This window comes from Ochotona princeps, chromosome 4 (genome assembly GCF_030435755.1).
Source record: "Ochotona princeps isolate mOchPri1 chromosome 4, mOchPri1.hap1, whole genome shotgun sequence".
Classification (NCBI taxonomy): Eukaryota; Metazoa; Chordata; class Mammalia; order Lagomorpha; family Ochotonidae; genus Ochotona; species Ochotona princeps.
This window is the reverse complement of record NC_080835.1, coordinates 44,850,705-44,868,915: the sequence shown is the minus strand read 5'-3', so window position 1 is coordinate 44,868,915 and position 18,211 is coordinate 44,850,705. Positions and strand designations below refer to the sequence as shown.

Sequence of the window (18,211 nt, the reverse complement as noted above, 5' to 3'; positions counted from 1 at the left end):
CAAGCTATGACACAATGGGGCCCCTAGTCCTTATTGGTCCGCAGTGAATTCAAACTTGAACTGAGCAGGATATGAGGTTCCAGCTTCAATCACTGCCTAGTTGAAAGATGATGACATCGTTCTATCTGTTTTCCCATCTGTAGAATGGGAGGATTGGTCTGAAAATTGCCCCAACCCTTTTACAGTCCACTGTTGGTCACTGCATATGTGTTGCCTCATGAGCTGAGATCCTCTGCACTTGTAAGGAAATAACTGCGACTGATTAGCAATGTCTGCCCTGTTATGGCGATGGGGAGTTGGGGACGGCACGGGATGTGCCCACACGTTTCCATTCCTGGTCTAAAAGAGCTCAAAACACAATATGAATCCTGCTATTGATCATGGTGTGCCTTTGTGAATTACTGATTTGCTCTATCTCTGGCACGAGGCCTGTCTTCCCACACACCAGCTTTTCCATCTGCTTAGTCTAGCACCTTGGCCACCACCCCTTTCAGAAATGTTCTCAGTTCTCCTGTTCAAAGCAATAGCATTCTAATAAAAAAAAAATACACACTTGTATCCAATAAACCACTGCTTCCTGCTCTGGGCGCATCAGGAAATGAGGTCAGCAGGCAGAATCTGCACTTTGTTAGCATCCACTGTACACTTCCAACGTCCCCAACACCCTCCTCGGGCGCTCGCCTCCTTTGACCCCAGAGCAGAGCCTAGGGCTCAGAGTAGTGGGGGGTAAGGGGAGATATTGCTAAAGAAGCCAGCATCCCAACTTCCACACTCCACTCCACCACATATTCCTAACTAGGATCCAAGTGTCTTGTCTGTTCTTCTTTTTTTTTTTTTTTTTTTGAAGGAGTGGAGATGAAAAATGAATCCAACAAGCAGGTCTAGACACAGCCTTGAGAGCTGGGAAGACGCTGGACGGCTCATCCTCCATCCATCATGGACCAAGCCTGCCTGATCAGGGAGCAGCCCAGCTTCCCAGATTCAGAACATAACCATGAATCCTGACAGTATTCACCACAGCCTTCAGCACCCGGGCACACATCCTGACCCAGCTCCCCACCTCTGGGCAAGAAGAGGGTGTGGCCCAAGCCTTGGCTGGTCCTTCCTTCTATTGGCAGAAATTAAACCACCACCATCACAACAACCCTCTCCACGGAAGTCAGGTGACCTGTCTGAGTCTGTAGTCCCTGACAGTGAAGTGGCAAAGCCTCTGGTTCTCTTAAGCAGGCCATGGGAATGGGGGTGAAGGGCTCATAATTCAGGGTGTGGAGTGGGTATAGATGACCAAACAGCCTGGAAGCCACATTCTATAGAAGGCTCTCTGAGATGCACCCTGGGCCTGCCCACCCCAGGTCCGGGGGATTCCAGCATGTACTTGAGTGTGACCCACAGATCAGTGGGTTGGTTATGCCTGAGACACCTTGAGGCTGTGGCTGTCTCCTCACAGGGACAGCAGACAGAAGGAGTGCTAGCCGAGGCACCATCTCATTCTAGCACTCCAGGGTCCAGGGAGTTTCAGAAACCCTGCAGTTGCAGTCCAGCCTGGTATTCTCCAGTGCCTGAAGTCACAAAAGCTAGAAAATAAGAGTGTTCCACTGTGGGTATTGCTGGCAGAAATGTAAAGTGGTATAGGTACCATGGAAAAGGGTCTGGTGGAAGCCATTGTTAGGCACAGCGTGTGAGCACCTGATTGGAATACAACATCCCATAGTAGACGACCTGGGTTCAAGTCCTGGCTCTGCTTCCAATTTAGGCTTCCTGCTAATATGCCTGCTGGAAGGCAGCAGATGATGGTTCAAGTACTTGAGTCCCTGCTACCCACAGGGGAGACCCAGGTTGAAGTCTAGATTCCTGGTTTCTGACTGGCCCAGCCCTGGCTGCTGCAGGCATAAGGAGAATGAGCCAATGGACAGAAGCTTGCTCTTTCTGTCAAAAATAATGACCCATTAAGAACAAACAAGGGGGCCCAGTATGGTAGCCTAGTAGCTAAAGACCTCACCTTGCATGAGCAGGGATCCTATATGGGCGCCGATTCTAATTCCGGCTGCTCCACTTCCCATCCAGCTCCCTGCTTGTAGCCTGGGAAAGTAGTCGAGGATGGCCCAAGGCCTTGGGACCCTGTACCCGCGTGGGAGACCTGGAGGAAGTTCCTGGCTCCTGGCTTCGGTTTTCAATTAGCAATAATCGTGCCTTGGATAAACCTCATTGACTACAATACTGCCACTGCTCAAAGCTGGTTCCTGGCTTCGGATGGCTCAGCTCCAGCTGTTGTGACCGCTTGAGAAGTGAGCCAACAGATGCAAGATTTTTCTTTCTGTATATCTCTCTGTATATCTGCCTTTCCAATGAAAATAAATAAATATTTAAAAATAATAATACACGTGGAAGTTTGGGAACTAGTAAGTTCTAGGTTTGCTCTGACATCTCACTTTGCTGAGTCATATTGTGGAGGATCTATAAAGTGAGGTCAACACTGCAGGGTTGTCTCATGGAATACATCTCCAGTATGACACCCTGTACTCGGCCCTAGGGTTCCCCAAATGGCCCCCTTGCTCTTCGCCTGTATCCGTTACCTTCGTGGTCATGATGGAGTCAGGTTGTCACTAAGCATTTAGTCACATCACAGGCCTGAACTATGACCAAGTTCTATTCTGAATGTGACAAAGAGGTGAGTTTGGAGAGGGTTGGTTGATCTAGTGACTTTGTGATCCCAGCAACTCTGCAACAGAGCCCTGGGGAACATCAAAGAGAGCCTTTGATGCTATTTTCAAACCAAAACCAAATGTGAGTTTTCCAGCACAATGCAGAGGGGAAAGGAGGGCAGGGCTACACAGCTCAGAAACAGGCTACCAAAGGTGCTTGGGTGTAGGCTTTCCCAGTGGGCCCGGAAGAATCCCCAGGTCCACAGCCAAAGTCAAGTTCACGGCATCACAGAGAAGTGGTTCAGTTCAACCCGTTGGCTTTCAGAGGCCACAGGAATCACCTTGCCTTGCAGCAGACACCATCAGCCAAGTGAGACTTCAGGTTCAATCACGGTCACTTATCTGGCCTGTCTGCTGGCACCAGGCAAACACAGCACACTCTGTTTCTAAGGTTTTCAGATGCCAAGGACTGGAGCCAGGCTTTTTGCAGGGCCAGCGCTTTGCAGCCCTCATGGGGCCTCAGGTCTCCATCTCAGCAGGATTAGGCAAAGCCCGACCCCACCACTGTCGCCACCCGCAGTCCAAACCACATCTTCCCTGGATCTTTCCTCCTCACAGCAGGCAGCACAGCACAGGGCAAAGCCTGCACACTCCGAGGCATTGCCCTTTGACAGACAGCCCCTGCCTCCACTCTGCAGAATCAAAACAGCAGGCACCCTGCTCCCTTCTTCCTCCCTCTGCCCCTCCAAAAGCCCCTCACACCTCTCCCTGGCCTGTGTCACACAGTAATCAGCTTCCACAGACCTATAGCCGTCAGCTGGCTCCTGCTAGAAATTCCCACCTCCCTACTGGCCCCACGAAGGGTAGCTGGTGTTGGGTCCCGGGAACAGCCTGGAAGGCCACACTGACTGTTCTCCCCAATAGAGGAAGGAAGGGATGAGAGAGCTTAAGGTTTTTTTATTTGTTTGAAAGAGTGAAAGGAGGGACACACACACACACACCCCTTGCAAAGCAAGCTAATTTACTCCCCAGATGGCTATAACAGCCAGGGTTCGGCTAGAGCAAAGCTAGGAACAGGTGGCAGCTTTACCTGCAATACCACCACAATGCCAACCAATGCCATGAGATATACTTGAGACACAGGCAGCGACTGCCCTTACAAATACTCATAAACAAACAATACGTTTATATTCCTCCATAGATAACTTCTGCTAATGATTTATGATACATTTTACCAACCTTTTTCATATATAGTATTTTTTTCTAAAACAGAGACATGTTTATGTACCAGATATACCACATATGTAAACTTTATATATTAAATATACTTTTTTCCCATGGTGCTTCTTGCTCAACATTTTATGGAAGATCTCTTATGCCAATGTATATGAAATCCAGATGAAATGCATTAGCTTCACCATATTTGTTTGGGGCTGTGGAATCACTCATAGAATACCTTCTTGAAAAATACTTAGGCTGAAGAGAACACGGCTCCTTACCATGTGTTTCAGCCAGGTTACAGCTCAAGGAGAAATGCTTACCTCACAAAGCCTGCTGATCCTCAACAGCTGTATTTACTTGAGTATTGTGTACCTTTAAACTGATAGAGTTCTTCCACTCTCCCCTCTCCTCCTTTTTCTCCTGCGCTAAGGCAAGAACTTCTTACAGCCAAAACCACAGAGTCAACTCAAGGCTTGAATTGAGATGCACAAATGGGCCCAAATGCAGTGTGGTTACAGAGCCATGGAACCATGTGTTCACATTCCACACAATGATGCTCTCACTCACACGCCAAATATGCTCGCCCACCTGAGGCCCCACCTGGAGCTTGCTGGAACCTGATCATTACTCCCTGTGTCGCTCATTCTCCCTGACCTACCCGTCCCCACCACGCACACATACTTGGCCACAGACAAGGCAGCCTGCAGCAGGGATCACACAGCCCTGGCCACACCTGTGACTCAGAAGGGGCGTGCAGGTGCTGGAGGCAGACAGCAGGGCCTAGCTGCAAGGCCACCCACACACCCTCAGCTTCCGGTTAGCTCTCACAGTTCCCTCATTGGGCAGTTGAGAACCAGACAGAAGCCAGTGAGAGCCTCTATGCACAGTGTGGCCATACTCTAACATCTCGTGTCCCCCAGGTCTCAACAGCAAAGGCCTCAGCTTTCACACTGGTGTGGAATTCCATGATCACCACCTGCCAGCAGAAGAGCCGGGCAGGCCTGGTCCCCCTTGGGAACAAGGGAATCACTGATTCCCCCTACCCCTGATGCTTACACTGTGGCTGCTGTGGCTGGTAGGGCCACCTTCCTGCCTCTCCTCTTCCCTGGTGGCCAGTATCTCAGGGGTGGTGGCAGATGACAGAACCTGCAGCATCCCACGCCAAGCATGTTCAGCTGGGATGACAGCCAGACCTACTCCACTTCCCCAAGTCATCTTCCAAGGAGAGACTACAAGGAGAAAGGCAGGAGCTGCACTTTCCCAGGGGCTACATGCAGCATTTTCATTAGAGGCAGGAGTCTCTAACAGTGACTATTTGGCTAACTGGGCCAGGCTCTCCCTAGATGAGGATGCAGTTCTAGATCAAAACCTGGTTTGTCCTCCATCTTTCCACTCCCCTTGACCTTACTGAGTACCCACACCAGCTCAGGGTGTCATTCAGCCCAAAGGCTGGAAAGTGCTTGGGGGATGGTACCTGCACAGAAGCTTTCCCCACTGGAAAAAAAAAATGTCACATCACTGTCAGTTGCTGCACCATAATGCCCTACCCCTTCTCATATGAGTACAAAAACAGACCAGCAACCTGAGCAGACAGGGTGAAATTTCTAGACAGGCACCGAGGGTTAGTGTCTGTGGCTTTTGGCAAGCCTGCTCAGGTTACCTTGCATAATCATTCTCATGCCAGTATTTGAATTAAGGGGGAGGGGTCTCTGAGTGACTCCTTTTCATTGCATCCACCTGGAAACCTAACCTCCTGACTATTCAGTCCATTTACAGACATGAATGGATGAACTGCATATGATTTTGTCTCTAACATAGCCAATCTCCCTTTACACAAACATTTCCATAGCATGCGGGACAGCTTAGGACCAACGGCAAAAATGAGTAGGTTGCATAGCCATGCAGTGGAACAGTGGCAAAAACATACCACCCTCCACACTGACTGGCAGGCAACCTGATCTTTGCAGCTTCCTGCTCAGGAAATGTAGCTCAGTGCGGCTAGGAAGGTGGGGCTTGAGTCCCAGCTCCAGCGAGTTAGGATGATGGAGACCCCAGGAACGCAAAATGGAGCAATGGAAGGACTTGGGGGCACTGGAAACTGGGTCATGCATCTCTGACTCTGGGTAAACCACCCTGACAAGCAGCAAAGTTCTGCAGTGGGGCACCCCCACACCTGCCAGCATTGCTGCCACATGACAACCCCTGCCACAAGTGGCTTGCCAAGTGTCCAGTCTGTTCTCCACAGCCACGTGTGATTGGCTGGACACTAGAACTCCTAAGTATCATATGCCCCAGATGTGCCTTCAAGCCCATCAAACTGGCATTTGTTCTCCCAGAGAAACCTAATGCACTCCTATCCCAAGGGCTTGGGAAATAGGGGAAGCCTGGATAAACACCTGTTTCTGGGATTCTTGGATCTGTTGCATCTCTTCAACATCCTGCATCCTTAGGACTATCTTATTGCAGAGCTTCGGATTATGCCCTGTCCAAGGGTGCCAGGAGGTGTTTCAGAAAGTTCACGGAAAAAAAACCCCACAGAATTCAAAGATAAGTGTTTTTTGGTGTCCAAAACTTTAAAATCTGTGCACAGAAGGGGGTCTTCAAAAAAAATGGCAAGGTATTATGAAAAAATGACCCACAGATTCCAAAAAACTTTTTTGCACTAAAAGAAACTTAGCTTTAATTCCATTTTTCCACAAACTCTTGGAAGTGCTCCTCGACTCCCCTTAATCACATTATGGGCAGCATGGAGAGTCTGGGCACACAATTTCTGCACCCTTCGGAAAGCTGGCACCAGCTCACAGCACGACAGTGCAGGCAGAAGTCCCCTGTCCCAAGCATGCTCCTAGCATCGTGGAGGTCTTGTCTCTTACCTGCCCATTACTTTCATGGTTTCCACTGTCCCTACTTGAAACCTGACACCGCATTTGCTTCATCCCAGAAGTGAAGGGAGGCACACAGAAGGTGTGTGTGGCCACCCCGCTTGTCCCTCAGTTCCCTGGTTACACAGCTGTGCTCACAGGTGGGGCTGCTGCCCCAGGGCTACTACAGAGCAAAGCTGTAAAGCTGCACCACTGCACAACCAAACCCACTTCTCTTTGGTTTGAGTACAAAGGCTTTTTCCTTAATCCTTCGCTCCGCGAGCTCTTTCCCCCACTCTTTCCACCACCACAGCACTCCTGCTTTAGACCTCTGTCCCTCGTTAGGCCTCCAAACACAGACTTAGACCTGGAATATTCTAAAGCTTTTCCTCTAGAAACCACAGTTATATCCTGAGGCTGCCTCATTCTTGTGCTGCTTCCTGTTCTTTCTCCCCACACCTTGGAAAGCTGGTTTCTCTCTCTTCCAGACCTAAACGCAGCCTGTTTTTGTTCCATGGGCTTTTGTATCTTCAGGGCTCTGAAGAGGAGGACACTGAGCATCCTCAGCTCACAGGAAATAAACACAGGCCTTCAGCCTCTATCAGCACACAGCCCTTTCCACCACAGTCCAGGCCTTCTTGAATGCTGGCTGCTGTAAATGTTACCCTGCTCCCAGCACGAAGCACGGAGCCAAATCAGAGCAGAAAAACTCATCATCTGCCACCCAAGATGGCATGGCCTTTCTATGATTAGGAGAGGGTTCTCTTGTAGCCACTGGTCAGAGGAGGTGAAAGCAAACCTTGATGCCCTTGAAAGAACAGGTGTACATAAGGCAGCTGTGGAAAGGGAGGCTGGATTCTGGTAGTGCCCATATAGGGCATGCAGTGTTACTGTCAGCCACATCCACACTTTGACTCTTTGAGAAGAGAAAGGGCAGCTGAGTCACCTCTGGCCTGGGGCAGGAGGCCAGTGACTTTAACACGGAGGAATTAGGGGATTTCCCTGTCTGGTGCACTCCAATAAATCCACCTGAGGCTGGCTTGCTCCACTTCCAAGGCTGAGATACGGGCAGGCAAATGACCACAGAATTGAATTTCACTGCTGTTTCTGATGCTAAGCATGCAGGGTTCAGAGTCTGTTAGCAGCCAGCATCTGCCAGCCAGCAGCATGAGAACTGGAAAATCACACAAGGCAGGGGTACAGAACAAGGCAGTGAGCAAGCAGGAGAGTCCGCTCTCTTCTGCCCAGGGTCTGCAGTCCCGGGCCCCCTTGGCAGGCCCAGGGCACAAGCACAGTTGAGCTGAGTACTTACGTGGCTCCTTTTGCCTTCTTCATCTCCCACAGATGTGACCACTGTCTCGGAAAAGACCATCTGTCCAGTCTGGTTGTTGGTTACCTACAGGAGGACAGGTACAAGGAAAGTGAAACTGAAGAAAACCCAGGCAAATCCCACATATTGGTTATTCTTCAGTTGTTTCCCCACCCCATTGCCACCTTGTTCTGAAGCAAGAGCATGTAGTTGACAGGCAAGTGTCCACTGCCCCTTTCTGAGTCCTCCTGGTGGCTACCATGTGCCCAGCTGCCCAGGTATGGTGTGAGAGACAATGACAGAGCTAAAAGCAGGGTGGACAGGGCTCGCCATAGAACCCAACCACTGGCTCATGCTCAACAACCAGGGCCATTGATAACATTCTAGGAGCTCAATGACACCTCTCTTTATAATATGTTACAGAGCTGGTGTGGGCTGACATCTTTCCCAAGAAGACAGCATTTTTCCATGGCAGTAGTCCCACTCCTCTGTAAATGGTTTCCTGCCACTGAAAAAGTGCCAAGGTACCACAGAGACTGTGACAGCATTTCTCCACCTGTTGCCTGCCTTGGACTTTGTCACTAGGTGCAGGTGCAAAGCACCTCAAAGCTAAATCCCACATGGATTCCAGGCAATTCTGGCCCCGTCAAAGGTCATGTCTACTGTTTGACTTGGCCTAAGAGCTAAGGCATCTGTGTGAGCCCTGGCTCAACTGCCAAAAACCACCTTGCGCATCATCCTGGAACATTCACCTTCTCTGATTCACCATTTTCTCATTTCTGCAGGATTTTCAAGCTCTGGAGTCGGTAGCCACAACTTTAGCCTGGCTTGCAAGAATCAGTTGGATCCTAGTTCTGAGGTGGCAAGAACTGTCTTCCTTTTTTTTTTTTTTAAAGATTTATTTATTTTATTACAAAGTCAGATATACAGAGAGGAGGAGAGACAGAGAGGAAGATCTTCCATCCGATGAGTCACTCCCCAAGTGACTTCAATGGGCGCTGCTGCACTGATCCGAAGCCGGGAACCAGGAACCTCCTCCAGGTCTCCCACGCGGGTACAGGGCCCCAAAGCCTTGGGCCGTCCTCGACCACCCTCCCAGGCCACAAGCAGGGAGCTGGATGGGAAGTGGAGCTGCCGGGACCAGAACCGGTGGCCATATGGGATCTTGGGGCATTCAAGGCGAGGACTCCAGCCGCTAGGCCACACCGCCGGGCCCAAGAACTGTCTTCCTAATCATGTGTTTATATCTTGAACTGTCATTCTTCTCCCCCCAAAATAGAAGGGAGCTTCTTCCTCCCTACAATCTTTTTACAGGATGAATCATTGCTACAAATTTTTGAAATTCTATAGTCTTGTAAGGATGGATTGCCTCACTTCTCAGAACCTTAATTATACTATTATAGATTTTAAATCTCTAGGAGGAGATTAAATATATATGTTTTCCAACTGTTTCATTGCTGCACAGCCTCTTTTTCATGAAGCACTGCACAAGAAGTCATGTCCCATGGAATCCACTTGACAACTTCCACTCTCTATGATCAGACAGAGACAATGTAGCAAGAAAAACACTTGCTTCTGCCCAGGCCTTGACAATCTACAAGGATTTTTTTTGAAAACTTTTTTATTAAAAAATTAAATAGAAAATAATTTATTATCAGAAAGGCAGATTTACAAAGAAAATTGGAGATACAGAGACAGATGTTTATCCACTGGTTCATTCCCCAGATGGTCACAATGGCCAGAGCTCAGCCTATCCAAAGCCAAGAGCCAGGAGCTTCTCTCTGGGTGTCCCACACAGGTGCAAGGTCCCAAGCTTTGGGCCATCATTCGCTGCCTTCCAAGGCCATAAGCAGGAAGCTGGATGGGAAGCAGAGTAGCCAGGACATAAATTGGTGCCCAAATGTAATGCTGGCATCTGAAGGCAGAGGACTAGCCAATTGAGACATCACACTGGTCCCCAAGGAACTTCCATATAATTCATGTTATGTGATATGTATCCTTTTACCATGTAGATGCTGATATCCTCGTTTCCTAAATGCAGTTAGCAAGGGTCAGGACATTTGAGCATTTTTTTAATTAACTAGTTACTGGAAGGACTCACATTCAAGTCCTCCGACAACCACGAGAAGCACTTCAGGGAGCAGATGAACTCATAGGTTAATTACTGTCAGAAAGGATGATTTCACCTTGGCTTTGACAAGAATAAAATAACCCCTTTGGAAACAGTCTCCAGCCTTCAGATGAGCAATGTTAAAGGATTCCATTGAGCTGGTGAACTCATTCATTTGCCGGGGCTTTGGGAGGGAGACACACTCAAAAGCTGTTGCTTCTAGCTGGGCTCATCCCTCCACAGTGGAGAAGAGCCACACAAAAGCTACATTATGGTCAAGGCAATGGTCTGTAAGAATTGACCCCCTTTTGCTTGGTGGCACAGCAGCACTACTGTTCCCATCAAGTAATTACCTGGGCACCTGAACAATTACGGGGCTTCTTTCCTGGAGAGCCACTGCGGCCTTGACATTCACAATAGAAGTCTACTCAATGACTTCTAACAACAACCCTGAGCATGGCACATAACACATAATGGCATCGTTTGCTTTTGAAGCCCCAACATCACCACTTGGGAGACGTCTCCCAGCAGGATGGGCTAATGCTGGATTCCTCTGGTTTTACAAAATGTTCTCCAGTAAGCCAGAACAGGAATCAGCATGTTTGTTTTCTATGTAAGATATCACACCAAGGAACACTGAAATCAGGTAGAAGGTTGGAGGAGGGGAATGTCTGCTATAGAACAGACAACCAGCCAATAAATGAATACTTGAGCTCCCGGTAGTAGAGAGAAAAGGAAGCAATGGGGAACCATTCACCACCACACATCTCTATTTCAACTCCCAACTGAGTCGCACATAAATAGACACAAGACACATTCCTCAAATTCAATACCCGGGCAGCAGCTCTATAGACACTTGTTAGCTTCCTCTTTACAGATGATAAAAACCCTGCAAAATTCCTTTGCATTTGGACTGGCAGCAATCCTAAAGTTAAATTTACTGCCTAAGAGCAGAAGTAATTTAGGCTCCTGATCCAACCCTGCCCCTAGTCACACAGCACCCTCACCCCCTCTGCTTTCTCATCTGTACTTGACTGTTCTCGTTTTCATCTCTGGCCTGTGTGTAATCAGGACCGCGGTTCTCTGAGGGGTGCTCATCCCAGAAGAGGAAGCCAGCCACGAGCATCCTCACCTTGTGGATTTCTCGGTGTAGGTGGATGGTGTTATTTCCGACCTTGGTTTCTGTATTGGTTTCGTTGTGATAGCTGGTGGGCAGATCAGCCAGGTTTATTTCCAGAGGCGTTTTAGCAGCAGCTTCTTCTGCCTCCATCTGTTGGATCAATGAATTTTATTAGCCAAACTGCTTTTTCTTTTTACAAAGGGGAGTCCAATGACAAAGAACGGTGACCATGATAGGTGCAATTAATGGAGGACTCACTGGGTCCAAAAAGGCTTTGTAATTGATACTTTGAGAATTAGCCTGTAAACCTTAGCATCTCCCTGGGCAGTGGGTGCTGACGGGGAAACTTAAGACTCCATGGAGTCTGCATCAATTCCAAGACCATCAGTGAAGGGCAGAGTTTGAATCTGAACATATTTCCACATGTAGATGCTACCAGTGTCCTGCCATCTACCGGTGGCCTAATCTGGAGACCCTTGACCATGCCAACATCTGGCCCAGAACATGGTGGCTTTCTCTGGCCACAGAAGCAGGCTCAGTCTGCACAGACCTCCAAGTGCCAGGAACCCCTGAGCAACATGGAAACAGGCTAAGGTGTGTGGCATCTGTAGTCCACGGTGGGACTGAACTCACAGCCCCTCATGGCCCTTCTTCTCTTCCATCCCATTTGCCAACTTCCACTAGTACATTCTAGGATCACACTTCTCAAATACATTGTTGGGTGGCAGAGGCACGGGGATCCCCAGCAGATGGTTCCTTATCCTCTGCAGCTGTGGCCACAGCTAAGACCCCTTCCCCACCCCATCACATGGGGACGTTTGCAGAGGCTGAGCTGCTGAGCTCTCGAAGTCCACACCCCTGCTAGCTCTTTACGAATGTCTGTGCATCTGGTGCCATGTTTCTGAAGCCACTGTCTCAAACCCTCCAGCCTCATCTACCCCCTGAGTCTCAACCAGACACATTAGTGAGCGCCTGTTCCACTCCCAGATGCAAGTGCCCTGGCCAAACCCTGCTAAGTAGCAAGTCCACACAAGACTGCTTCCCAGCCGTCTAGACCCAAAAGAGGTCACATCGCAGACCAGCTGAGCTGATCAGATATGCTCTAGGAATTCACAATGAGAGACACAAAGAGAAGCTCTCCTTGGGGGCTGGCAATTTTCCAATCATGTCATCTTTGACTCTGAGCTATTTTTATTCCTTAATGAAGCCTTCACAAGTGTTTCCCTGTTTTAAAGACATCTCTGTCCTCTACCCCTGCGGTACTAGCCCAGCCTCCCTGCCCTTCCTGCCTCACCGACTAGAGTTGTGGAGCTGGGTGGATGTGGGTAGGAATGTCCTGCCTCTATGCAGCAGACAGTGCAAGTCTGGTAGGCACTGAGGCAAGACTAAACACAGCAGCACTCAGTTAGACATCGCTGGGTACACAAGATAAGCACTGGATGTTTGCAGCTAGATCACAGAATTGACATCAACCATCATCATTGTAATAGCTCCCTTGTTTGGGTCATTAGCGAAGCCTGAGTCGCTGCACCAGGTACCTTAAATATTCACAGCCACGTGTGAGGAGGGTAAAAGTGACCCCATTTCACAGATAAGAGGCAGGAAGGAGCTTCCTAACATCATCTCATCACCAAAAGTAGCAAAACATGGATTAGAACTTGGATAGGTCTGACTCCACAAATCCTGTGCCTTCCTCAATGCACTCACACACAGAGTAGCCACACACAGAGTCATCTGGTGAGTATGAAGAGGGCCTCTTGGGGGGCCTTTAGAAGCAAGTCAGGGTTTTGGAGAAGACAGAAGAAAGGGTTCAGGAAGAAACCAGTGGCAGCCTGGACATATGGTGCATGCTATGGGCTGCAGAGGAGGTCCCTCAGGGGTCCAGGTGTAAATGGTAGGGGTAGGGAGTGGCAGCAGGGTGCAGGAGAGGTCAGGACACAGCCCCAAGGGCAGCCCCAAGGAACAGGCTGTTAGCCCAGTTCTCAAGCAGGTGAGAACATCAGTCAAACAGACCAGGCAACTGGGAAATGGGCACATTTATAGACACACCTGGCACCCTCCCACACCTGCTGAATTAACATTTCTGGAGACGGGACCCCCAGTGTCCAGAAACCACTCAGATGATTCTTAGTGCTTCCCATCCCTCCCCTCTCCCTGCTGCCAAGTAAAGACTCTACTCTGGGCCCTAAGAAACTACAGAAAATTCTAAAAACAAAACAAAAAAAAACACCAAAACTACCTGGGAAATTATATGGCGACTATGAAAGGAAGAACTGGCTAGAAGCAAGTCCTGGAACAGGCAGATACACTGGGGCGGGGGTTGTTTCTAGGTGGTCCCCAGGTTAGGCAGGCTGTTGTGTATGTTGTTATCAGAGTTTGCACAGTGGGAAGTGCCAGGGTTTTGCAGTTAAACCAGAGTGTCTGCTCCCAGAGTAGCCACGTGACCTTGGACAAGACACCCAATCCTTCCACAACTCTGCTTGCTCATCATCAGATGAGGATGATAACTCTTTGTGGAGTGGCTAGAAACACTAAGGATCATGAAATCCACAAAGCAAATACATAATGATACTGTCCTTTGAGAAAACAGTTTCAGAGGAAGCAAGTTTTTCCAGAAGTGGGATGAGCCGCCAGGGGATAGCATGCGTGTCAAGAGTTTTCCAATGAAGTAGAAAAGAAAGAAAGGAGCCAGGAGAGGAGACAGATGGACTTTGTTTTTTAAATCAAGTGATCCTGGCATGTTTCTCGATTGGAAAGACTCAGCTGGAAAAGATGAAGAACCTGCTGATCCAGAAGGAGGCGGGGTGTTCGCATGTTTTTAGAAGTCCCATTGGAACCCAAACTCTACAGTCAGGCTTTCAAACTATCGTCAAGTTACCAAGTCTAGAGAGTACTGTGGGCTGAGCAGGTTAGCTTTTTGTGAAAACCTCCCCGCCTCTCCACCAGTGGTTATTTCAACAGAATGAGCTAACAGCTCCATAACGGCACCACAGACTAATAGCAGAGTTTGCAATGGAAATTCCAACCACAACTGTTACAGCCACCACTGAGAGGACCTGGGCCTGCAGCAAGAGGAGTTGCTTCAGGGGGAGGGATGTGAATGCTGACCCATGGCCCTTGGATTGGGTCCATTCTATGTGTCTGGGAAAGGGGTACCCAGTCGGAAACACACTGGGAGAAATCCAGTCTTGATGAGAGGGATGGGTCAGCCAAAGAGAACTCTCTAACATATGCCAGTGACCGAGGTGGCAATTTGGGTAGGAGACATGGTAACCCAGAGGGAAAGGTCCAACAGGAGGAGCTGCTACACAAACCTTCTGGGGGCTGGCTTCTCCCAGGACCAGTTCCAGGAGGTGGAGTAAGCTGGAATATATAACATGTCAGAAGTTACTTGAAAGCAGATTCATGATGCAACTATGTAAACAATTAATGAGTCTGGCCCCTCTTTGTGGTTATTCCCTCAGAAAACAACTAAATGGCAGCTGCTCTGTGTTTGTAAAATTTAAGGGGTTTTCTGGAAGTCCCTTTTTCCATACTAGTAACTACACTCTACTAAGAAGATATTCTGTTCTATTCAAACCACTACCATTTCTGCAATAAGCACAACAGCTATTACTTATTGCAGAACAGCAAGCTCATGTGAACATAAGGAAGCTACCCATGTATACCTATGTTGTTTAACACTGGTTTTAGTGTCCTTCTATTTATTTTTAATTCACGAGGCAATCATAGACCAAGACCCACCAGTTCACTCTCCCAATGCCTGCTATGGCCAGCACTGGAGCCAAGAACCAGAAACACAATCCAGGTACGCCCTGTGGGCAGTGCTGACTCAACTGCTAGAGCCACCACCTGCTGCCTCTCAGAGTGTGCACTGGCAGGAAGCTGAAAGTGGGAGTGGATTCACAGGGAATCCAGGCCATGCAGCATAGGACACAGGGGTCCAAATCAGCTTCTTAACCAGTGTCAGATGGCTAAGGCAGCTTTAACTCTCACCGTCTCACTGAATTCTCCCTTTATTCTAAGGGGTGGACGTGTTCTTTTCAGACTCCTGAATCCCACCACTTAAGAGTGACAGTGTCAAGTCTAAGTGAAGGAAAGTGGATCCTTCCCCCACCTGCCAGTTCTCCTACCCTAACGTTGCTCAACCTCTCTCGTCCCCTCTGTGGGCAACAGCTGCTGACTGAGGCAGGAGACAGCCACACCATCCTCTCATGGCACAGCCTGCCAGCCTATACACACAGGCATCCTGGCACAGCCTGGTGTGGGTTACTTCCCAGGAGAAGACACAGCCACCACAGTCTGCTGTAATCCATGGGAAAATGGAAGAGGCCCCGGCTGCTCCCTCCACGGGAGCTGACATCAGAGGCCCCAGCCACAAACTCTCCGACCTGTCAGTCATCCTGGTCACCTGCCTGCAGGGAGGACCTAGGAAAGAAGAGTTGGTGAGCGAGTCAGGACTTGAACGGCGAGGAGCTCAGTTCAGTTTGGAGGCTCAGAGTTAACCATGCTGGGGTCAATCTGATCCCTCTCTCCCGCTCCCATTTTGGCTAGAAAGGCAAAGCACTTGAATTGGCATCTAGGCCTGACCAGAGAACTTTTAGGTACAGTCGCTCAGGTCACTGCTGCCCAATCCAGCATCCTCTTGGCTGAAATCCCCAGCCAGCTGATTATGCTGGATGGAAGGAGAGGCATTCCCAAACTGCACAGTGCTGGGTGTGTGCAGGTGGGAGGGGAGGACTGTGGCGGAAGCTGAGGCAGGGGAAAGTAACCTTCCTCAGCAGACAACAGCCATCGACGTGCAGGGCTGTGCTGGCCTCACCAAGGACCTGTGGAAGCTGGGACAACTGGGCTCTCTCTGACTCTTTGTTAAGTGAGATGGCTTCTCCCCGCAAAACAGGAGTGGATCAACACTGACCAGGCCTGTCCATCCGGTCACCAGGGACAGCTCCCCACATCAGGATGGGATGTCCTGCACCCGTGGCAGCCCACAGGGGGACCTACCAGAGAGGGTAGAATAGGATGCCAGTCCCAGCGTTGGCCCTGGGAAGTGAGCAAAGGAAGCAGCCAGCAAAAGCTAAGCCACCATATCAGGTATTTGATAACAGCCGCTACATCATGCCCGCCTACCGTTCACCAAGTGCCCACATTAAGATCCATGACACTGAATTCTCACAGGAAGCTGAGGGTGAGGGCCAGCACTGTAAAGTGGCAGAGCAGGGCTGGAAGCTAGGATGGGAACCCCAGAGTAACCTCTCAACATGCCCATCCACCACCTGGGATTTAGGATTCCTATCTGCCTTCCCTGCTCCCCCACCAGACTGAGGGGAAGCAAGACGGCCCAGAAAGAAAGCTGGCAAAGCCGGGCACTTGGTCACTTGCTTGTCTGGACAAGCATCCCAAGTGCACCTCCAGGAGGTAGCATGCGCTCAACGCCCACAGCTCCAACGTGGAACTGCTGCGTCCCCCGCAGCTCCAGCGCTGCACCATGGCTCCTGGCTTCTATGGCCTTGAGAGCACCAAGCACTACGGGCAGTGACCAGGGACATTTGAAGACCACGGCAGCGTGGTGATCCCAGCTGCTGGGCGGGGGATGGGGAGGTGTCCAGTTGGAAACTGTGGACCGAGACCTCCAGGCAGGAAGGCAGCACCAAGTGTTAGTTGGGATCCGGATCTGAGACTGTCATCAGTAGCGGGAGGTGAGGTTCCCCGGCCGGTGCTGCGGCCAGGACCCCGCGCCCTTCTCGGTTGCACCCACCTCCTCCACTGCACTGCGCAGTTTGTGCTGCGTGTCCTCCATCAACTCCTCCACCTCACGGAACATCTCGTTGAGAGTGGCCTCCTCCTGCGGGTAGCTGAGCGCCGGGCCGGGCTCGCCCGGAGCCGAGGTGGCCGTGGGCGCGGGGACTGCGGGGGCCGCCGCCACCAGCAGCATGAACAGCACCGCGCGCACGAGCCGCCGCATCTCTGTTCTGCGCCCTCGGCCGCCGCCTGTGGGTCAGAGAACGCAGTTAGAGGCTCGCGGACCAGTGAGTCCCGGCGCAGCGTGCTGGACCCCCCAGCCCCGCACCAACCCTCCTCTTCATCAGAGCGGAGCAAACAGTTTCCTACGGGTTCAGCGACGCGACCCTTTGGCACAAAGGCGTCCTCAGCAGCTCCAGCGCTGCACTCTGGCTCCTGGATCCCCACCACAGTTCACCCGCTCCTAGTTCCTACGCTCAGCTCTGCTCCCCAACCTCGAAACTGGACCCCCTCACCGGAGCCACCCAACCCGGGTCTCCCTCGCCTACAGCCCCCTTCTCCCGCTCCACTGCATTCACCCCAGCTCCGTCCTGGGTTACCTCCCCAACAGGACCAAGACGCAGCTCCAGCCTGCTGACCTCCACTCCCTTCTCTGGTCTCTGTTCGCCCCCGTCGGGGGTGGGCACGGCACTTGGAGTGCTCCGCCCTGCCCCCACCCAGGCGAGACCAGGCCGAGTCGCTCCAACTCCACCGCCTCCCCCTCACTCACCTGGACTGGACGGAGCTGCTCCTCCCACTGGACCCGTCTGAGCCTTGGCGGAAGGCCGACACCAAGCCGCCAGAGCCGGAACGTTAAGGAGGACCAGCGGCGGTGCGGAGCGCGGCAGGGATGCAGCGGCGCTGGTACCCGGGCCAGCCTGCAGCCCGCGCTCCGCCCCGCAGGAGGAGCGGCCGCTCAGCCATTGGCCATGGAGGGCCGGCGACCTCACCCCCGCGCCTGCCCCTACTTGGGTCTCAGTTGTCTGCTGGCATAGCTGGCTTGTTCCTCGCATCTCCCATCCCGCGCAGTTCCAGCCGTAGCTACACAGGGGTGTCCGACCTGGGATTCACCACGGCCTTCCCTTAGCCTTTGCAAGGCGACCTCTACCCAGCGACCGCGCCGGCTTGGAGGAAACCCCCAGCCCATGGCCATCCCGGGCTGGCCTT

The 18,211-nt window shown here is 50.9% G+C and overlaps 1 protein-coding gene and 1 pseudogene across 1 annotated transcript in view; both read right to left on the bottom strand.

Moving 5' to 3' along the window:
• The window catches only part of DKK3 (dickkopf WNT signaling pathway inhibitor 3), a 36,824-nt gene extending 18,893 nt beyond the window's left edge, over nt 1–17,931 (bottom strand). The window contains exons 1-4 of the mRNA XM_004593838.2: nt 17,775–17,931; nt 17,022–17,254; nt 11,276–11,413; nt 8,037–8,120 (exon numbers count right to left, since the gene is read on the bottom strand). Coding sequence (XP_004593895.2) covers nt 8,037–8,120; nt 11,276–11,413; nt 17,022–17,228 — 429 coding nt within the window. The 5' untranslated portion in view covers nt 17,229–17,254; nt 17,775–17,931. The remainder of the gene's footprint in view (nt 1–8,036; nt 8,121–11,275; nt 11,414–17,021; nt 17,255–17,774) is intronic.
• Nucleotides 2,158–2,235, bottom strand: LOC118759541 (U4 spliceosomal RNA; annotated as a pseudogene).
• Nucleotides 17,932–18,211: the final 280 nt, after the last annotated feature.